Below are 22,126 nucleotides of genomic sequence, written 5' to 3'. Positions count from 1 at the left end.
TCGTGCACGCGCAACCTTCGGAGCCGCAGGACGTGCAGAGCTGTACCATCGCCGTGCCATCGCCGTGCCGTGCCGCGCTGCGTCGTGCCGTGCCATCGCCGTGCCGTGCCGTGCCGTGCCATCGCCGTGCCATCGCCGTGCCGTGCCGTGCCGTGCCGTGCCGTGCCGCGCCGTGCCGTGCCGTGCCATCGCCGTGCCGTGCCATCGCCGTGCCGTGCCGTGCCGTGCCGTGCCATCGCCGTGCCGTGCCGTGCCGTGCCGTGCCGTGCCGTGCCGTGCCGTGCCGGGCGGGGGCGGTGCTCCCCCCGCTCCTCTGGTGCTACAACAGCCTGATTTCCCCGAAATGATGCCGGACGCAGCAGCCAATCAGCGACGCGACCGTCCCCCAGCGGCGGCGCTGATTGGTGGAGCCGCCCCCGAGCCCGGGCGGCGGGGAATCCCGGCCGCCGCCGCCGCGTTATACCCGAGGGCGCGACCCACGGGCGGCAGAGGTGGTTCGGCGGCCGTCGGGCACGGACGGCTCATCTCATCTTGTCTCATCTTATCGCAGCTCAGTACAGCGCAGGATCTCACGGCAAGGTGCGTCCCAACGCGGTGGGTCCCGGCGCTCACCGCCCCCCAGCTTTGGCTACATGCGTTCCCACGGGGACGCGGCTCTGCTCGGTCCGGCTCGCCAAACAGGGCCACCGCCATCCTGAGCTATGCTGAAGCGCTTTTGGGGTGTCCCAGGTCCCGCTGCACCCGTCGTGCTGCAGTCTTCAAGGGGTACTGGGCATCCTCCGGGGGCTGCGGCTCCGCGCCCACCGCACGGACGGGACGGGACGGGACGGGACGGGACGGGACGGGGCGTACTCCGCTCCGTAAGGGGTCGGCGAAGTCCGGGCGAGGCTGCGGCTTTTGGGCTCAGCCGGAGCCAGCGCTGGGCTCCGGGCTGCATCCTGCAGGGCCGCTCACGGTCCGGCTCGGCTCGGCACCGCCTACCCCTCTCTCTCGGATCCGAGAACTTTGGGGCCGTTGTCGCGTTGCTTGGGAAAGCCGCAGCCCCATTGTTCGGGAGCGGCTGTCCGCGGGCAGCGCAAACAGGAAGCTCCGAGCGGGGCAGAGCGGAGCAGGGTTGGGGGGGGGATGGGATGCGGGGAGCTACGGCGGACTCTCCGTTCCCCTCGGCGTGGGGCCGAGGTTCCTCGCCCCTTGCAGCGAGCGGCCGTGCAGAGAGGTACCCGGTGGTCGCACAGAGGGGCGGCACGGGGGTGCCCGCTGCCCACTTTCCCTCCCCCCCTCCCCCGGAGCAGGACCCTTTACGGACCCTTTACGGAGCGGGACCCAGCGCAGAAGGCGCTGAAATGGAGCAAAAGGCTCAAAACGCGGCTCTGGCCGTCGGGGGCATCGGGTGGGAGTGAGCGGGGAGAGGGTGGGGGCACTGCGGGGTGGTTGTTGGGGTAGGAGAGCTGAGGTTTCAGCTGACCCCGTGGATCCCACGCAGGAAGCATGCCCGTCTCGAGGATGCGCATGAGGCCCTGGTTGGAAATGCAGATCAATTCCAATCAAATACCGGGATTGATCTGGATCAACAAGGTGAGCCATCTTCTTGATTATTAGTAATTCTTTTTACTATTATTACTATGTTATTGTTATTATTACTATTATTATTACCATATCATCCACCGTGCTTGTTCTTAGTTGGCACTAAACATAAATCAAAAAAGGAGAGAAGAAAATGGGGAGGCTTTTTTAATTTTTTCTTATTTTTAAAGAAAACTTTATTTTCAGGAAAGGTGGCTCTGGTTGGTACCGAATGCACTGTTTCAATGTTTTTCGTGATAACTTCCCCAGGAGGGAAAAGAAAAAGTAAATGCAGTTTGAAGTTGACTGAGAACCAAGAAAAGCCAGCTCTTGGTGCCTCCTGGAGCCAGGCCACCTCCTGTCCCAGCTCGGTAGCTACTCCTACACTTCCCCCCTGGGATGGAGATCTTTGTTCTCTGGCCTAAAATTAACTCTCAGTTCATCTCAGGTTGGTGCTGGAAAGCATCCCCTCGCTGTCCCACAGGAGTGGGATCACCAGGCTTATTGAGTCAGATCGCTGACTCTGCAGCTTCCCTCTCATCCCGAGGTGTTATTTGAGCTGGGACACGTTTTTGGTAGGATTCATGCAGGATCTTACCTGTAACTGTATCCAAGTGTACATGGGAAACGTACTGTAGTTCAGGATACAACTGGGGCAGCTGAGGTGCAAAATTGTTGCAACGGTTTTGGGGCCCAACTGAGACTGTTCCTGCTGTACCACTGCTCGTAGCTCTCCCAAACCCAACAAATGAACAGCAGTTGTTAAATGAAGATGAGAGGAGAGGGTTTCAAAGTTTCTGAGCTGCTGCTGAGGGAATTCTGTGATGATGAAAGGCATCGTTACAAACTGGTGCGTGATGCTTTGATGGTTTGTTTTTTTTTTTTGACTGGGATTTCTGTTGGCTTAATTTCAGGATAAGATGATATTCCAGATCCCATGGAAGCACGCAGCTAAGCACGGCTGGGACATGGAGAAGGATGCCTGCCTGTTCCGGAGCTGGGCCATCCATACAGGTGTGTGCTGCCTTTAGTCCCAGCAGTCACGTGAATGTTTCCAGCGTCAGCATTTCTGTCTTGCCTTACACCTCAGGTGTTATAGGTCAGAGGAAACAGAGAAAGAACTTTTCTGGGGTGAAGAACTACCACTGCAATGAAAACACTCAACATTCGTCCTGTCTCTTATTAACAGGAAGATATAAAGTAGGTGAGAAGGACCCCGACCCGAAAACCTGGAAGGCAAACTTCCGCTGTGCCATGAATTCGCTGCCTGACATCGAAGAAGTGAAGGATAAAAGCATCAACAAAGGCTCCAGTGCTGTCCGAGTGTACAGGATGCTCCCACCCCTGACAAAGGACCAGAAGAAGGGTAAGCCCTCAGCCTGAGCACTGCTTAGATTTCCCACTGCTTAGGCAACACCCCACAGACCTACAGGCAGCTCCAGGGCTGCTGGGCTTGTTGCCATTGGTGATGGTTTACACAAACAGCCCATTTTGTCCCAAATCATATGAAGGTGCCTGGGGTTATGCCCTGGGGTCGGCCGTGCTGCAGTGGTGGAGGTGTGCTCACCTTTGTCTTATTTCCATTTAACAGAAAGGAAGTCAAAGTCTTCAAGAGAAGCAAGAAACAAGAGCAAGAGAAAGGTATGCATCTGCAGAGGCAGCTGAAGGAACCGGAGGTTTTTTTTTCTGGTGGTTTTCAAGCTTAATTTCTTTCGTATGGGAACCTGTGAGTTCTCAGACAACCTATCATGCTTTGTTCTTATTTTTGCAGTTGTATGAGGATACGAGGACGGAGGAGTCAGCAGATCAGCTAACCAGCACACCTCTGCCCGATGACCACAGCAGCTACACCGCTCACGACTACACGGGGCAGGAAGTGGAGGTGGAGAACACGTCTATCACCTTAGGTGAGAGCTTCAGCTCCGAGCAGAGAGAAAAGAGCTGCTGGTGCTAAAGCCACAGTAGTGTCACTAAGACACAGAGCTGAGGGCTGTGCAAGGGGGTGGGGAGGTCTCTGCTGAGTGCCAAGTCCTGTTTTGGGACCTGCTCTGATCACCCCTCCTGGTGCATCCCCCAGACCTCTCGTCCTGTGAGGTGAGCGGCTCCCTGACCGACTGGAGGATGCCAATGGAAATTGCCATGGCTGACAGCACCAACGACCTCTACCAGCTCCAGGTGTCCCCTCTGGGGTCGTCCTCGGAAGGTTGGTGTTGCTTCCTTCCCACACCCTGCTTTCTCAGCTCTGTCCTGGTGCTATGGCAGGATGGAGGTGTGCAAAGGTGTGCCACGGTGTCAGGGGAAGCAGGAGCTGTTCTGTAGAAAAAGCAGCTTCTGTCAGATGGATTTGGGTTTCTAGAGCTGCCACGTGGCCAAGGCAGGGAAGGAAAGAGCTGGCTTGGGCTGTGAGAGTTTGAGCCATGAAGCTGCTTCTGGACCTCAAGCTGTGAGCACATCCTGCAAAGGACTCTGCACCTGCAGAGAAGTGCTCCCATCTGAGCAGGGGCTGTGGGTGGGAAACCTAAACGTGCTGGTGGTGTGAGACAGGGACGTGAAGTGATGGTGAGGAAGCAGGGTTATGGTGACTGGCTTGTGAGAGAAACTGACTTCTGGGTCTCTCTTTTTTTTTTTTTTTTCCTGTGATCACAAAACTATTGCGGATGAAGATGAGGATGAAATGAAATCAAACCTTATAAAGGTAAAAACAGCCCTTCTTTTTGATTGAAGTTGTCCTAAGTTGCTGTTTGCACCAAGGAAGGAAGAGCAGTAGCTTCCTAACCCATAGATAAGCCCGAACGAGCTGAACACATACTTCCTGTAATCCAAAACCCTGATTAAAGGAGGAAGCCTGAAAAATGAAATACAAAAAGAAGGTGATTCTGCAGGCATCAGCTTGTGGTGCTGTACATAGAAGTTGGTGAAAGCTATTGATTATTGCTAGAAGCAAAGTTTTCTGTGTTAGAGCCCACAAGGCCTTCTGTTTCTCTAAAAAGACTCACTTGATTTGCCCATCCCTCCCCCTTGTGTTTGCTTTTTGATCTCTTTCCAGACACGGGGTGCCTATCCCACTGATAAGGAGATGGGGTTCCTCCCCTCCCACCCTCCCTGCTTTGCATTAACTTCCATTTAGCGAGGAGTAAAATGTGTTATGTAACACTTAGCATTATCTAAGCGAAACCTTTCCTCTGCTTGCCACCACGAGCTCTTAGAGGTAGATGAGAATTCCCTCAGTGCATGAGGACCCTTATCTCCCCTACTCCGTCACTCTCAGGCTTTTTACCATCCCCTTTCTGCCTTGCAGCTGCTTGAACCCACCCAGGACTGGCACACCACCAGCGTTGAGGGGAAGGGCTTCTTCACCAACGAGCCTGGCACGCAGACCATGTGCAGCACGTTCAGCTACAAGGAGCAGGACAGCGAGATCGACACGTCTTCAGGTACAGAGCCTACACCCCAGGGTGGGAGGTGCAGGAGAGGGCTTTCATCACTCCTTGGTCTGAGAGGGAGAAACGGGAATCTCAGGACACAGGAAACTGTGAATGCCTCTCAGTAACCTGGAACTAGGAAGGAATTTGTTGAGATAAAAAGAGCCTGCAGTAAAAGTGTAACATAGATCTGTGCATCGGTTTTCCCAGCAATGTAACAAGATTTTCTACCGGTAATAGCTTTAACTGGAGAGCTTAATTAGGGAGCGTTTGGAGTGTTGCAGCAAAATGTGAATCAAAGGTGTTTGCTCACCTCCAAGGGTGGTTTCCTTTGCTGATACGTTGCCATCCGTTGGTGCTCATTTCTGTGTCCCTCTGTGCAGGAGAGCTGGAGTTCCGCATGCTGGACCAGAAGAACAGCCTGGACTTCTCCTGGCTGGACACCGTCAGACCCATGCAGGCCATCTCCTGCAGCTTTTAAACCCTTGGCTTCCCAGCCCATGAACTGCCTCTCCATAGAGACTCTTTGAGACTCAAAGGCAATGGCAGAAGTCGCTTGTTACTGACTGGAAGAGGAAACAAGCTGTTCTATTCCGTTTCACTTTTAGGCCTGAAAAAGCAAGAAAATCTCCACGAGAAGCCCATCTCACACACGGGGCTCAAGCCCATCTCACACACGGGGCTCGAGGCCGTGCTCCTGAGGTGGTGCTCGTGCTGTGGGGTGGAGGTCCCCATGTCCCCAATGCTCAGCACTTTACTCCCAGGGCGCTCGGAGGCAGTGTGTGATGGGTCTCTGTTGGTTGCTGCTCACTTGTGCAACGCTGCTGACGTGATGAGCTGAACGACTGTCATTACACTTAGTCAGAGAAATTGCACTAATTGGCCCTCTCTCTCCTTCCATTGATTCCAGCACATAGTTCAAGTTCAGATCTTTTAACGCATGTAAATAGTTCTGACCAATAAAATGTGAAAACTCAGTTTAGGCTTTGCTTCCATTTAGCACACATAGCCAGGTCCACTCGTTGGCTGTTACCTGCTCTAGGCACGCCACGTCCATCCCCACTGAGCAGTTAAGGAGCTGCTGCATGATATCATTTTGCACTGACGAGGGCTGAACTTTTATTTATGCGATGCCTTTCAGCTTTGTTCTAGAAGTCCTCCTGCCTGCAGGAGCTCCTGCTGCTCTGCACCCAGCGAGCTGCAGCCACCCCAGGCAGGGGCACACAAAAGCAGGATGGAGGAGGTTCTAGTCCATGCCTAACGCATAGAAAACAAATCACTTAAGACATCATAGACTTATTTTCTTGTACATTTTATTTTTGTATATAAAGTGGTGTATATTTGTTGTAATAAAAATGTTTTATATATGACATGTTTACTTTTCCTCATTGGAGGGCTCTGAGAGGATGCATTCCAGACTCCTTGAATACACATTGCTGCAGAGAGACAGCAATGGGGGTTCTTCCCCGGGGACTCTTAAGAGCATGTTTCCCTCCTCATCCCAGTGCAGCTGATGGGAGGAGCCCAGCATGGCCCAGGTGCACACGTGGGGTCAGCCTGCCCCTGCTGTCATCAGACACACAAGCCAGCATTGCCTGCCAGCTGGCAGCTTCCATGCTAGGAGCAGTGGTGGGGAAGCTCAAGCTAAGTTAGCATTGCCCAAAATGAAAACACAGGAAGGAAAGGGGAAAGAGAGCTTACTTTTTCACTGTGCACTTTGTTCGCTTGCTAGAATTTCAGGCTTGAATGTCAGAGCATCACCTAGGCTGGCTGATGAAGTGTGCTGGCATGGGAATCTGCTGCTGAGTGGAAAGCCCCACAGCAAGCAGTGCAGCCCTGCTCCCATATCGAGGAGGGGGCTGTGGGGGGCACAGCCTCGTGAGAAACAGGAGCTGGAGAGCTGCTAGGGATGCACAGGGCCAGCACTGCCTCTGGACTGAGGGCAGTGGTAGGACAGGCCACTGGAAACCATGAAGTACCACCAACATCCCTACCCACCACCCTACCTACAGGGCAGCACGCATCCCTTACTGTCTTGGGGTCACCCAGCATGAAATCGGGCTGCTCTTGCTGCCTTTAACTTAAGTCCTGCTGGCTGCAGCTCCCACCGAAGCTCTCTACCAGCAACCTTCAGCACACAGCCCTGCTCACACCCGAAGGGAAGAAAGCACCAAAAAAACCCCCACATCTGGACACCTGGCAGATGCCCAAGGGAAGCAGCGGGGGTCGGGCTGATTTCCCAGTCAGTTCACCCAGCCTGGGAAGCGTGTAGCAAACAACTGACTGCTTCAGTTTGTTTAGATCTTGTTTCAGAACTGTGCAACAATGACCTTTGGGGATAAGTCTGAGCAAGCAGGAGAGCAGGCAGACTGAGGGGAATGTCAGGCGCCCGTAGAGGAAAACCCAACCCAGGCTGCTGGCACGAGGCACACGTTTCTGACCGCCTTTGTCACAGGCTCTGGTGCTCCCAGGGTCCCATACGGGCAGCAGATGTGGGGCTCACAGGGGATTTGGGGACCACAGGAAGCTGGTGGTGGCAATTCTCAGAGCCAGCGCCTACAGGCTGAGAAATCACCCCCAGGATCATGGGATCAGACTGGAAAAGACCTCTCAAATCCCCATCAGGCCCTGTGCCCCAGCTCCCTGTGCCATGCAGCACCACGGTGGTTTGGATTGTAAGCCCCTTTCTTACACCCAGAGATCAAAACCATTCCATGCTCATCAACGCATCCGGAGTAAAGAGGGTTTACTCAGGAGCCACTGTGACACTGTTACACTGCGGGGAGGGAGAAGGGAAACCCTGCGACGCAGACAGCACCTGAAATAACGCGCAGATCCATCTGCACATTGATGCACTACAGGTTTTTCTCTGACACAAGAGAACAGTGCCCATTACAGCACAGATTAGAGGGCCGACCAAGATTTGAGGCCAGAAGGAGCAGAGCCATCCCCTCCCCCCAGAGCCACACACACGCAGTGCCTCTTATAGGGCCGTAGAATTGCACATTAGCTACTGGCAGCTTCTTGCCAGCTATGTGCTTCTGGCTGAGCAAAGCCCCACGGCAAGGCAGAATTTATCAGTATGGCCACTTCACTGGGTCACAAGCTGCCAAGTTTAAGTTGTTTGCTTCGGGCTCTCTGGGAGGAGAAGAACACAGAGGAGTGCCCAGAGCAGGAGCACGGTGATGTGAGGAAGCGGAGCTGCTGCCATCCAGGGCAGTGAGATGTGCAGAAGGGACACTCCAGGTGCAAGCTAAGGACCAGTGCAGGCTGCCTGTACCTGGAGGACCATAATCTCCCGAAGGTAATCCTGCACAGAGCATTCTATTGGAATCATTTCAAACCCCTGACACGTTTGGGAGGTGAGCAGAGGTGACACTTGCAGACTGCCGCCCGCTTGCACCGTGCCCAAGTCAGCCCCGTTGGCAGCAAAGATGCAAACGTAAAGCTGCCTTTAAAGCAGAAACAAAACTCATCTTCATTTTGGAGCTTTAAGATGTCAACAGGACCAAACCTACTGAAAATAAAACCAGTCACAGAACAGTCCCACAGCAGCAGCTCCCACAGGTTTACTGCTGCACCATCCAGAGGGCAGAACATCCCAGCTGCTGCCAGCTGACCTTCAGTGCTGCAGGAGCAATGATTCTATGCGCCTGTTCATTGCAGCATTCCCCCTACCCCACTGAAAACCCCTCTCCTACAAAAGGAGATGCTTTTCACAGACATGCCCAAATGCATCATTAAAATGCCCTTCCACAATTAAGGCACTCTGCTCAGCACCTTTCTGAGCTCTCAGCCCCCATCAGCAGTGCTCTGAGCAGTGTGGGGCTGTGCTGTGCCCAGAAACCTTTTGCTCTCAGCGTCCAGAGCAGAAGCACTGCAGTGAGCTTTGCCCCACAAGCAGCACAGCCCGCAATTACTGCCCCAGCTTTGTTTGCCATACTGATCAGGTCTGATAATTAGACACATTTCCAGTTAATCACGTGGTTTCTTATATCACTCCTATAAAGGGCAGTCATACTTCAGACCAAAGGTATTACCTGCAGCTAATAGTAAATGCTTGTTAGTATTACAAAGTCAAACGGCTGCTAATCTAGCAACCAGGCGTGCTGCTCTGCAAACACCATTCCTCTGTGTCTGCACTGGACCACTGTCCCCTGTTGGTTCCCAAGTTTCCCCCACGTGTACACACAGCACAAAGCCCCATGCTGCCAGCAGGGCACAAACGGAGCAGCTCATTGCTGAGCATCTCCCAGCTGATGCCAGCAAATGCCCTCTGCTGCCCCACAGGGCACAGGACTGGGAAAGGGGTCTGTCCCACTGCACAGGGTGGGGCTGACCTCTCCTTGGCTGAAATCCCTACAGAAAAGTCAGCATCAGAGCACGGAGTAGAGAAAGTCTTCCCTTGGAAAGGAGAAAACATCTACAAACCTGAAGCCCCCATCCCGCACCATGCACCAAAGACTTTCTCCATGCTCTGAGCACAGAGGTATTAGTCCTGTTGCTGGTGGGTGCATTAGTTCACGAGCTGGGTGTGAACAGAGGTGTGAAGCCATGGCGTTATGGATTCTGAACTACTAGGTAAGGGCAATTATACGCTCATTCCACTAATTGCCCTGCTCAGCAAGGTGGAAAACAGTGCCACGTCATGGAAAGAAGGCAGGAGGATGAGTAAGCAGCAAGCACTGCAGCGTGGGGATGGGTAGCAGCATGGCCAGGCAGAGGGCACACAGAGGCCACTGCTCTCCTTACCCTGCACCTGCCATGAGCTGCGGCACCAGGATCCACACTACGTGGCTGTTAACCTTCCCTTCTGTGGGATGGCCGGGCTCAATGCAGTCAGGAGCAAGCACAGGGATGTGCATGGATGGAGTGAGCATCAGCTTGTCAGGAGATTTCCAGGAATAGGGGGAAATTCTGCAGCAAGGAAACAAACAGGCTTCCCCCCCTGCCAGGGCTGCAGGATGCTCTCAGGGACCACTCGACGCAGCTATAGGCTCCAGCTGCACAGAAGGAACACCCAAGGGCTGTGCTGACAGCTGCACACAGCAGTGCTCTGCTACAGCAGGAGGGCAGGTGAAGCAACAGCCCTATTTCAGTGTAGGAAATTTCACACCTCGGGTACAGCTCTTGCCTACTGCTCTCTGTTTCACAGTACAAAACCACGGTGCTGCGTGCAGCTGCTCCACCCAACACTGCAGCAAGTGGAGATGTGGCACTGCTGCTGGGGAACCACCCCCAGAACAGAGCCCGGGGCATTTCACAGAGCTCAGCCACTGGAAGGGGGATGTCTGCCTGCTCTGAGCAGGTGGGGCAGTGGTTAAAGGTAGTGGAGGTTAAAGGAGTGGTTGGGCAGGTCCCTGCCAGGAGCAGAATGGCAGTCTTCTCTGGGCAACTGAAAGCATTGCTCCCTGCAGATCAGCGGTGGATCAGCAGTGGCAGCACAGGGAGTGAAGTGCTGGCCCTGGTTCAAAGTGAGCCCAGCACGTTACACACAGCAGCTAGGAGCAAGCTGAGCTGTTAGGTAACAAGACCCGGGCTAACCACAGGCACGACACAGAACATGCCCAGGTCTCATACCTACACTGCAAGGATGTTTCACGGGGTTTGTTCAGTGATGAGCTGAATGCTGAAGAGGTCTTCCAGCCATCTTCAGAAAGAGGAAATGAACGGGGGAGCCAAGTCCGGGCAGGTACTGCTTTGTTTTCTCCACCTTTGTTGCCAAAGGACGCAGAGAGCAGCACGTGGACTCCACCAGCTTCCTATCTACTAACACATAGCATTCATCACACTCACAGCAGCAGACAACAACAGCACCTGAGCCACAGCAAAGCCCTGCAGACACTGCCTACGAAGCACTGCCTGAGCTGTGGGGCTGCAGCAGCTGCACGAGGACCACACTGCTCCCCACTGCAGTGCACTCATCACACCGAGCTGTCTGCTCTGCAGGACAGGGAGATGAGAGCAAGCAGCAGCAAAGGGAAAAGATAAAACAAAAAGCAACAAACCCACAGTGAGGAGTAGGTATGTTCTGGGACCTGTTTTTAAGTTGCATCTTGTGACTGAGCAGATGTCAGCTCTGTGGTGGCCTTAATTAAAGCTCTATTACTGAAAGTGTCCTTTCAAAGCTGTTGGTTTTAGGGAAGATACCATTAATTTTTCCTTTGATTATAAGAGGCTGGGGCCTTTCACAGCAGACTCCCTCCACTGGAAGGGCTCTGGAGGACTGCTGTGACCCCACCCGAGGCAGGGAGCAGGATGCAGCCCCAGGGCAGTAAGCTGGTGCCCTGCAAATACATCACACTGTAGTTTGCAGTCAGACCCAAATCAAGGATTTCCCATATTTCAGAGGAGCAAGCCCAGCGCTCAGGAGGAGGTTCTTGTTGCTTTCCATGAATGAGAGCACTTGCACACGTGCCCTGCTTGCAGGGGGATGCTGCTGCAGGAAATAGCTGCATGCCTGCCCACATCTCCTCCCCTGCCTTTGAGCATGAAGAATCCCAGAGCTTCACCCAGAACACACACATCTCCCCAACTCAATGCACACTCAAAAGAGTGATTTTAAGGGTAATTATGGATAAAAAAAATCCAGTCAGAGTTGGTGTGAGCAGCACATCCTCTGCCTGCACAAGAAGAAGCCCTGGTCACAGCATGGCCTGCATAAGGACAGGAATGAAGATGCCCCAGGTGAGGACAAGGGGGAAGGTGCCCACCTTCCCCTGCTTGGTTCTGCTTTGAGGCACTGGACTTGCAGGACATGATTGGGGGGTAAGGGGATGGCTGCTGCCTTCTTGCTGAGGGCTTTGCTCTGGCTCTACAGAGCCACAGCTCACAGCACCAGGAGCTATCTCCATGGCCCAGTTTTGCAACGAGCAAACCTCAGGCACAAGGTGCCCGGGAAACAGGAACCTGGAGAGCGAGGGTTGCAGGAAAATGATCTCACTATGGTACCAAACACCCAAAGAAACAACAGGGTCTGGGGGTGTGACCCACTGCACGTGCCCAGGGGCACAGCACTGCTCTAGAAAACAAACTCTATCAGCAGAGAAATAGAAGCAAAGGGTAATGTTACCCTCGATAACAGCTTGCTGCCTCCTGCACCTCTGCTGAGAAAACCACTGTTTCCTGAACCGAGGTGTCAGGCATGAAATATTTCACATACTGGGGCAACCGTCACCATCTGCTGAGCGACAAACAGAATTTAAGCCTTTCCTGGTATTCGGTGCATAAATCAGGGCGCGTCCTTTGTGGCTGTTTGTGATTCCGGCGCTGACAACAGCTCACAGTGCTCAGGGGAGGTGGCAGTGGAAACGCTCACACAGCCAACGTCCCCATGGCCCAAACCACACTCCATCAGAGCACACCTTGCTGGTACTGCCAGCACTGCCCGAGGACACCAGGCCACGCTGAGGATCCAAGCTGACCCATCTCCTTCCCTTCTTCCACTCTGCATCCCCACCACCATCACCCGACCTCCATCACTCACCTCCCCATCGCTCAGACAGATCAATCCTCGGAGAAGAATTGTTTTTTGCCATTACCTTGCAGGCATTCCTTCATCATCCCACCACCAGCAAACACAGAGGAGAGATCACCAACCTTCAAACAGCTCCGCTCTGTTCCCCCAGCACAGAGCAAATAACCACAGCTGAGGCAGCTCTTTGCTCTCCCCTGGTTTGGCACTGATTTACCACCTGTCTCCCATCCCTGTTACCAACAGCTGGCTGATTTCTTGTTAAGATTGCTGGTGCTTCAGTCAGGTGGCAGCTCCTCCTGCTCCCCCGGACTCACAGCCCTGCCAGCACAGCTCTCACGTTCTGCACACACACTGCAGCTCCCAGCCAGTGCTCTCCACGCTCCTTCAGCAGCAGAGCTGAGTCACTACCAGGCTGCATGTGGCTTTTCTGCCAAATGGTTTCATGTTAAAGCCTTAAATCTGCTGAGGCAAGGCAAGTCACCAAGAGCAAAGCTCCCAGAACCTCTACCCACATTTGGGTTTCATTAGTGCTGCAGCCATGCACACAAAGTGGCTTTCATTTCTCAAGAATCCTCCTCATTAGAACAATCTAGACGCAGAAAGCCGAAGTACAAAAGTCCTTCTGCCTCTGTGCAGTGTGGGAAGTGCTTCAAAGTGCATGTTATTTCTAGAATAACCACACCATTCCTCACTTGTTGATGAAGAAAACAGGAGGTGAGGATGGTGAGCAGAGCTGGAAGGTGTGCAGCACCTCTGAACTTCTTGGCCTCCACACCACTGGTCTTTGTACGTGAATAAGGGAATAACAGGGAGCAGGAGCTTCATTTTGCCCTGTGCCTGGGGCAGGCGTAGCTCAGGGCTGGTCCCCGTCCTTTTTGGGCACCCACCAGAGCTGCTCAGTGCCTTTATTAGTGCTGAGCAGTGGCAGACCTCAGCACCACTGTGCGGCAGCAACCAGAGCCAAACCCCGAGTCTGTTTGTTGGAGGGGAAGGGATTAAGGCCAAGAATGATGGCAGTTTGAACAAGAACGTGCAAACTTCTTTGCTATGTTTCTGAACCAGGCACCAGAACAACAGCATCGTTGCAGCCCAAGCCCTGGAGCACAGCTGTGCTCATCTCTCAAGCTGTGTCCCAGTCCAACCCCAGTGCAGTGGTGGATCCTCACCACTGGGACCACTCTCTGCTTCCTCAGCCACTTCCACCCTCGGGAACCTGTGCCGTTGGTTTGGCCTGATTGCAAATCATAATCCACTGATGGCAGCAGAGCAGAGCTGGCTGAGCCCCGTGGTGCACAGGAACACATCAGAGCGGCTCCACTTCCTATTTCCTTTTCCGCAGGACTGAAAATAATCACTGCAAAGGTCGCAGGGTCTGGGACAGCGGCAGCAAGACGGCCACAGAGCAGTGATGCTGAGAGCCGGCGTTGCTCAGCCACTGCGACCCTCTGAGCATTTTGTGGCTCAGATTTTGCAGGGTGTCTGAGATACATGCTGGTGTTTGTTGCAGTTTTCTTTCGGATGAAGGGTCAGAGGGAGAGCACGGGGTCTGATGGGAGGGGAGCAGGCAGAGGGCTCCAGCTGGGAGGGGACAGGGACTGCTTCCATGGCCGGGCTCTGCTGGTACCAGTGTGAGCGTCTTACTCTATCTTGTGTCGCTAGCAGGCAGAGAAAAAGGAACTATTTTGTAGAAACGCCCATTTAAAGACAAAATACAATAGGAATACTGAAGATCTGTTTTCAAATAGTGAAATTAGGTCATGGCCCAAGGCTCAGAAACCCTTAGCAAGCAGCCAGTGAACGGGGCCCAATGCCAATGCAAGTCAATGGTAGGAAATGGGAACTGAAGCAATATCTGCTGATGGGAAAAGAGAAGTGGTTGCGATGTTTCTCAGAGGGTTTCACCTCCGTGCACTTCCCTTCATGCACAATACTCCTTATACCAAGTGGGAAAGAGAGTGACTGGAGTCAGAGGGCATGGATGGGACAAGGAAATGCGTTGTGCTGTGATTGATTGAGGTGGCACCTCACATGTAAGGGATCGTCTTCCTTCACGCACAGAGGTGTGATAGGGAAAGCAACCCACCTGCTGGCGGAGCCCACCTGTTCCCTACCCAGGGGAGGAAAAACAGAAAACCCAAGGATCTGTTCCTCGTGCTGAGTTTTAGGAGTTTTGATGGATGAGTGTGGAGCTCTGTGGTAGCAAAACATCCGTGCAGCAGGCTGGCAGTGGGCACCCCCATGTGTGTCAGGCTCGGACCTCCTGGACTGCCTCCCTGAAACCACGCTGTGCTGTGGGTTTGCTTCAGAGCAGCCAGGTTGAGTGCAGGGCAGTGTTTGTATACCCGCCTTCTTGTATTTACACACAAATCAAGCACACAAGAGCACCCCAGCACCGCAGCCACCCACCTGCAGCGAGCACGCAGGCACCACCAGGGCTGTACCCAGGGCAACCCTGAGCTTGTGCTAACTGCTACGACAACCAGAGCCTCCAAATCACTCACATTGCCCCACCGCCGCACCGAGGCTGCCGTGCCTCCACGAGGACGAAGCCAAACGTCACGCTTTGAGGAGGAATGGAGCCATTTATACCCCCCAAACTCAGTGCTCCGCAGCGCCCGCTCCCACCCCATCGAATGCAGAAGCGGCGGAGCGGCCGCGTGCTGCAGCCCCATCCCAAACCCCTCTGCAGGACGGGGCCTTCCCCCACAGATCACTGCTCTCAGTCATACAGAAACAGCGTCTGCGGAGCGCGGTGGCCGACCTGGTGCTCACCCCGAGCTGCCTGGGAAACGCCGACCACAAACGCGCTCTGAACGCATCCAAAGCCACAAGCGTTCTGCTTTCTTCCTTTTCTTTTTTAGCTCGCGAGCTGTGACACTTCATAGAGGCCCTGGTCATGTTGCAGAGAAGAATTGAAAATTCCCGAGGCGCGCTCTGTGCGGTGTGAAATGTCATCTCCTCCCGGTGTGTCTCTCGAAAACTGCCCTTCCCTGCACTCTGGTTCGATGTTTGGGTGGAAGGACGGTGACAAACACGAACAAATCTGCTGCATGAACAGAGGAGAAAAGGATCCTGCGAAGGAGACCTCTCCAAAGACCATTTATTTGCACCAAAACCTCTTTTTTTTTTCAAAGCCATTTAACACTTTGAACTGAATTTTCAGTGCAGCAGCGGATGTTGCTTACCAAATTCCTCCTAACTCTTCTCTGTCCTGCATTGCATTTTGAGATGAGAAATCTGACCTTACGAGGGGTTGGGCAGCTAACTGAGGTCCCAGCACCTTGCTGGGGGCGAGCCTGGCCTCTAAAGCCCCATGGTAAGCGAGGCAGCAGCTGCTCCTGTTCCTAGATGTGTCCTGCTCCTGATGTCCCCATCCCCCAGCTGACAGCAGGTCCCAGGGATGTGACTCGAGCTCCATCCCACGGAGCAGAGCTCCCCCCTGCTCAGCCCGGCAGCACAACGGTCACTGAGGCTGTCGGCACTGCAGTGCAATCCAAAACCAAATTCTAACACAACGAGTGGTTCCACAAAGGGCAAAAATCCTTCTGCAGAGAAGCACTGGTCTGGGATGAGTTAGTCCACCACGGGTTTGGTTCTGTGTTGGGTGGAGGAAGCACTTGCTTGGCTGAGTTTGGAGGCTGACATCCAGCCCAAGTTGCCCAAGGCTCCATCCAACCTGGCCCGCTTCGGCTGTGATGATCCAGGCTCAGGAGATGACCCACACCTGCCAGCATCCCCAGTGCCCTCACATATCTCAGCCAGACACGGAGCAATCCAGCAGTCTGCAGTTACCAGCCGCCTCCAGGGCCGCTGTCCCCAAGGGTCCTTCGGTCACTGTGGATGTGGAGCAGTCAAGGGACCCCAGAATCAACCGCTGCACCCCCATGATGAGGGGTGTTCTGGTTGGACATTACCCAGTGCATCTCCAGCCCAGTGCTGTAAGGGAAAGGACAGCATTAACACACCGATAAGAGGAGATGGCAGCAGGGCTGCAGGCATCATCCTGGCAAAATAAAGGGCTTTGTGTACAATACTCCCACGTAAACAGAAGATCAAAACTAAAGTATTTGTTGAGTGGGTTGAAAAAATATATATCTGAGAGGCGGTTGCTGGAGTGAGGTGAGGTGCTGAACCTCTGCAGCTGCTCGTGCCCACCCAGGCTGCGTGGGGCCATGGAGCAGGCATGTAACGGGACAGTTCCTGACCCACCCCCAGGAGGCAAACCAGGAGGCAATAAGCTCCCCTTATGTAACACAGCTAATACAAACCAGCTGAGTCACGGAAAGGATGTCCAAATTTCCTGCGAATATTTCATGAGCTATTTTCTTTTTTCTTTCTTTCTTTCTTTCTTTTTTCCCCTGGTTTGTGCAGATATCCCTGAGCCCCTCTGGACACAGCTGGGAACTGCGGGCCGGCCGCTGGCCCCACACTGCACTGTGCCTCGGGACACCCCCTGCACAGCTCTGCTGTCTGCAGTGCTGCATGAGCACCTCGGGGCCATGCCCCATCCCTTCCTCCAATCCCATCCTTCTCAGTGCTAAGCTCAGCGTTTTTGCTCTTCTTAGGTCAGCCAAAAGGCACTGCTGCTCCTGGCACAGTGCCTATCGGCCTGGCCCAGCTGTGGGGCAGGGAGGGCTGCAGGGCTCCCAGCCCCAACCCCTCCACAGCTAAAGGAGTGAGGGTCTGGCCGTGTCCCCCACCATCCCGAGCAAAAATCTCTCAGGAACCCTCCCAGCATTGGAGCTCGTTGCCTTTTTTCCTCCATTTTCACACCAGAATTCAACCAGCACTGCTGTGCTCAGCCCGTGGGCTCTGAGCTGCTTCCCTGCTTGGCAGTGATGGGGGCGGCACCGGGGCTGACATGAGCACCCAGCATCACCCTACAGAGCGCAGGAGGTGTAAATTTGGGTCCCCCACCCACAGCACATGAGGTCCATTGGTAGAGAGCAGCCAAGCGTGGGTACTGCAGGTCGCAAACTCCAGCATGTAATGTACAACAGGGGATTTACCACTTCAATTTTCCTTCCTGCATTAATAAAGCTTTAAGAGCTGGTGCCCCTGCCCTGCAGCGCTCAGGATAAAGGGCTGTTATGGGTTTTTCTTCCCTTTTGCAGTTACAGCTTTGATTCTTGAACTTTTGCAATCTTTTTTTGCCATGCAAATGTGACTGCACAGTGCTTCCTGCTGCCACGTCAGGTGTGTGCAACGAGCTCTCAGCACGACACAGCCCCTTAAGCCCCAAAATGCCCTCAGAACCCCAAAGGCAGCGTGGGGCAGCATCAGTGACACTGCAGGCAGCGAGCAAAGAACAAAGCCTGCAGGCTCACACCGTACCACTGCTGTTCTGCAGAATACCTTGCTGGTATTCTGGGCCACCCCAGGGGCCTCCTGCCCCTCGAGCCGAGCAGCTCCTGCTGCCCTCGTGGTGGATCAGCAGTGGGGCAGCAGTTGGTGGCATGGTGATCCCCACTATGGGGCTGGACGTGGGGATCTCAGAGCTCTTTTCCAACCCTAATGATTCTACGGCGGACAACAGCCAGCAGCACAACCCCAAAACCAAAGCACTTGTGGGATTCGCTGCACAGTGACAATTAAAGCAAACACCCCCACGGACGTTTTTTGATCCACCTATTGTGTTTCTTTTTCACAGAAAACCGAGATTTGACAGCACAGTTTGCTTTCAGACCTTATTTGCTTTCCGAGAAGGTTACCTCTGCTCCCATTTCCAGCAGGCTCACTCAGTGCTCTAGCAGCCCTCTGCAGAACAATATTTTTGCTCAAGACAAGGCAGATGGGCACATGCTTGGACCTCGGCTTGGGATCGTTCACCTTTACCCAAAGCAGCCCCAGGCAGCCCCCCCTCAGCCAGTTTCCTCCCAGTGCCCTGGTTTACGGGAAGCTATCTGCTCTCCATTGCAGCAGTGCAAGGTCCACGCAGGGTTGGCATTTCACTGCAGGAGCTGTGAGGTGGCTGCTGCAGCACAGCATGCTCTGGGGAAGAGCAGTGCCAAGGGAAGAGCAGTGCCAAGGGGGAAGCAGACACACTCCCAAATGCCTCTTCAGAGCAAAGATGCCAGCACTACAAGCCTTGGCAGACAGAAAGAACCACATGGTGGGCACGGTGGGGTGGGCTGGGCCTGGGGATCTGAGAGGTCTTTTCCAGCTTTAATGATTCCATGATTTCTTTCTTTCTTTCTTTTCTTTTTTTTCTTTTTTTTTCTTCCCCCCCCCATGTTTCTATGCAGAAAGAACAGAGTCAAGGAGATTTGCTGAATGCAACCGATGAAACTACCCCCCCAAGCCCCCCCCCCACAGGCTGCTTTCTGTGCCAGGAAATGTGTGTACATTTGGTTCTAAACAGAGCGCAGGCAAGATAAATTACCAGGGAAGGATGTGCTTCAACAAATGAATACTGTGTTATTTTTTTTTTTTAAACTGTCTGGGTCAGATTTATGTCTGTCAGCGAGAGGACAGTGCTCTCCGAAGCCAAACAAAAGCAGAGCCAGTGGTGTGCTGCTGGCAGCCAAGGTCACAACGCTGGGACAGCAAGCTGCTGGGGCACGCCACAGCATGGAGATGTGCTGCAGGACGTGGGCAGTTCCCCTCTGTGCAAGGAAAACCCATAGAGCTTGCTGGTGACAGCAGAGGACTTGCTGCAGCTGCCATATGTCACTGCTCCTTTGCACCCCCTTGGCAGTCAGCAGCCGTCCTCCAGCACTGCAGCCATCAGCACAGCACTGGGACACCGGGGCTTTGGGACGTCCCCACAGATCCTCTCTGCTCTGGAGTGCAGGGCTGTGCTTCCACTGCACAAAGGACAAGCAGGAAAAAAGCTGCAGGGCATCCCACACAGCCAACGTTGCACAGCTACTAAGTTACACCGCAAGGAAATATCCCATCAGCTCTGTGCAAATGGGCTGAGTTCCCTTTCCAGAGCCCCCACCCAAAGGCACCAGCGCTGCACAGCATGGGATGCTTCTATCTGCACTGAGTACGTGATGGAAATCAAAGCCCTTTGAGAGGCTGACAAGGCTCTAGGTGCAGAGGGACCTCCCACACTCGTTATCGTGGCCTCATCACACACTGTGCACCATTAAGTGCAGTCCTTGCTCTGCAAGGAGCTGTGACTGCTGCACGTGAAGCATCAGCTATTTTGTGCAGAGCTGTTTATTTCAGAAGAAGAAAAGCCATGCACACACTGGGACGGGCACTGCCATGTTTACCGACCTCCCCAAGGGGGCTTCTGTCTGCACCTTGTGTTTAGAGAAATGAGGAAAACCCCTCAGCATGCAGAAATGTGTGCTGCAGCAGCACTGCCTGTGGCTCACGCCTCCCTCTCTTGCTTCTCGTGGGTCTGAACTCCAATCCTTCTCCCTATCTAATCTCAGCCCTGCTGCATTATCTCAACACAATGCTTTGCTGCTCTTCCCACAGTGGGGAGCAGCAGTGGGGTGGCTGCGGGGCACCAACAGGGCTGCACCTTGGCTGCCTGCACCAGGGAGGGATCCCACAGGAGAACTTTGATCCATGGAAATAATGTACATGAAAGCAAAGTGTCCAGCCCAGTTCCTTGACATAGTTTGCAGTTATGGAATCACACAGCTGTGGGGGTTGGAAGGGATCTCTGGAGAGCACAGGACAGCATGCAGATGGGTTTTGAATATCTCCGGAGGAGATTCCACCACCTCTCTGTGCAGCTTGTGCCAGGGCTCTGCCACCCTCACAGCACAGAAGCTCTTCCTCACGTTCTCATGCAACTTCCCACGTTGCAGTCTGTGCCTGGTGCCCCTTGTCCTGTCACTGGGCACCATCAAAAAGAGCCCAGACCTGTCCTCCTGATGCCCTTCAGATACTGATCAGTGCTGACCACATCCCCTCTTGGTTCCCTCTCAGCCTGACCCCAACGGGAGCTGCTCCAGGCCCTCATCTCTGTTGATCAACCAGGACCCCCAGGTCCTTCTCCACAGAGCTCCTTTCCAGCAGCTCAGCCCTCAATCTGCACTGATGCAGTTCATCCCCCTCAGGTACAGGGCTCTACACCCGCAGACCCTTGCCAGATTCCTCTCCACCCGACTCTCCAGCCACCCCTCTTTCTCAAGGGGCATAAAAACAGCTCAGCTCCATCAGCCATCTCCAGCATTGCCAACCTGCTGCATCACACACCAGCAAAGAAAGGAGTTAATCCAAAACATAGCACGCTGAAAAAATGAATAGAAATGCACCTGCAACAAAGAAAAGCTCCTGTGCATGCACTAAGGGCAGGCAAAGCACGAGAAGGGCAGTTATTAAGCACTGAGGTGGTGCTGCAGGGCTGGGCACTGATCCTGCAGCCCCGGGGCCATCCCAAAGGCCATGTCCCCATCACACAGAGCACTGCACAGTGCAGCAGTCCCCGTGCAACCTCACGCTGCCAGCAGCATCAATGGGCACAGCGTGACCTCCCCCGGCACGGCCGTGTGGGAGACACGTTGGCTTTATTGCCCTCTGGAGATCATTAACTCCATACCCAGAATTTCCAGGAGCTAAGTGAGGTTGGGTAAAAATCAGCTTTCTCCAAAGGAGAACTGAATTCACTTTTCAGACTTCTCACGTGTGCGCTCGCAAGTGGGACTGCGTGGCGGCCCCGCAGCCAGCTCCAAGCAAACCGAGCTCCCCCTGTGCTGGGCGTCAGGAGAAGGAGCACTTGGTATCCTTACCCAGGGACATCCCAGATCAGGATGCTCCAGGGATGCTGCCAACTCAGCAAGAGACCCAAAGTCGGGCAGAAGCGGGACCCTGCACATGCCATGGCCGTGCTGAAAAACATCCCACATCCTCCAGGAAGGAACGATGCGTTTTTGGGGGATGTGAAGGTTTCAGTATTTCGCTGATCCCGTGGGCAGGTGATTTAGGTGGCCAGGATACAACTCTCCTTTCTAACAGATGTAAGGGTAAGAGAGAAAAAAGCACAGACTCAGAGCCACCGCCACTTGGCACACATCAGAGGCAGAAGGGGCAGAGGCCGATGCTGACAGCCCAGTGCTGGTGGCATCCAGGTGGGATGGCACTTCTCACTCATTTATGAGTGATATTTTATGAGAATTATGATGATTTATGAGGACTGCACTGAAGAGGAACCTTTTCCCGTAGGTGGGTGGCAGAACCAGTTCTGCAGACACTCCTCACGCTCACTTGTTGATGGAAAGCGAGGTATTTATAGTGAATGGGAGAGTTCAGGCTAAGTCACTGATTAATTACTTGAGCAGCAGCTGAACACCATTTTCATTGTGTAAGCAGCACACAGCCTCGTTAAGTTGGGTTTCATTAATTGTCTCACCTGCAGAACCACCTCCTCCTGCACCTGCAGCACAGCAGTGGGGGGGCAGCTCTGCGTCGCTGCCACAGTGTGTCCTGCTTCCAGGGATCCCTGTCCAGGCTCACCAGGAGTAATTGTGGACATAATTAGGTAAAACAATTACAAAGGCAGTCATTTCTCTATTGTGCCTCCTAGCAGCTATACGGAAAAGACTTAAAAAAATAATAATAATACATGCACACGCATATAGAGTTGATTTTTTAAGCTCTTGCAGCTGAGTGCAGCAGGATGGGGCTGTGCTTGGCAGGCATCCCCAGCTGCTAGGGAGTGATAAGTGCAGCTCCTTCCCCCCAGCACCTCTAGATGAGA

General features: G+C 53.8%; 1 protein-coding gene across 1 annotated transcript; it reads left to right on the top strand.

Annotated features, from left to right (window-relative positions):
* The first annotated feature begins 505 nt into the window (after window positions 1–505).
* IRF1 (interferon regulatory factor 1) lies at window positions 506–5,643 on the top strand. The gene is made up of 10 exons (XM_065734891.1): window positions 506–579; window positions 1,484–1,575; window positions 2,478–2,577; window positions 2,753–2,929; window positions 3,155–3,204; window positions 3,335–3,470; window positions 3,641–3,766; window positions 4,227–4,258; window positions 4,862–4,997; window positions 5,369–5,643. Exons 2-10 carry the CDS (start codon window positions 1,489–1,491, stop codon window positions 5,464–5,466), a joined length of 942 nt encoding a protein of 313 aa, XP_065590963.1. The 5' UTR covers window positions 506–579; window positions 1,484–1,488; the 3' UTR covers window positions 5,467–5,643.
* Window positions 5,644–22,126: the final 16,483 nt, after the last annotated feature.

Source organism: Cyrtonyx montezumae, unplaced genomic scaffold (assembly GCF_038088225.1).
Source record: "Cyrtonyx montezumae isolate F1298 unplaced genomic scaffold, pur_monq_1.0 scaffold_18, whole genome shotgun sequence".
In the NCBI taxonomy this organism is placed as follows: Eukaryota; Metazoa; Chordata; class Aves; order Galliformes; family Odontophoridae; genus Cyrtonyx; species Cyrtonyx montezumae.
The sequence above is the reverse complement of the archived record's forward strand: the minus strand, read 5'-3'. Positions and strand labels throughout refer to the sequence as shown.

What these genes read in the sequence shown, in the direction of transcription:
- IRF1 (XM_065734891.1), top strand. Translation starts at nt 1,489, where the DNA reads ATGCCCGTCTCGAGGATGCGCATGAGGCCCTGGTTGGAAATGCAGATC. An exon ending in GAAACAAGAGCAAGAGAAAG is followed by an intron (nt 3,205 to 3,334) that starts GTATGCATCTGC and finishes TTATTTTTGCAG; the next exon opens with TTGTATGAGGATACGAGGAC. An exon ending in CGAGATCGACACGTCTTCAG is followed by an intron (nt 4,998 to 5,368) that starts GTACAGAGCCTA and finishes CCCTCTGTGCAG; the next exon opens with GAGAGCTGGAGTTCCGCATG.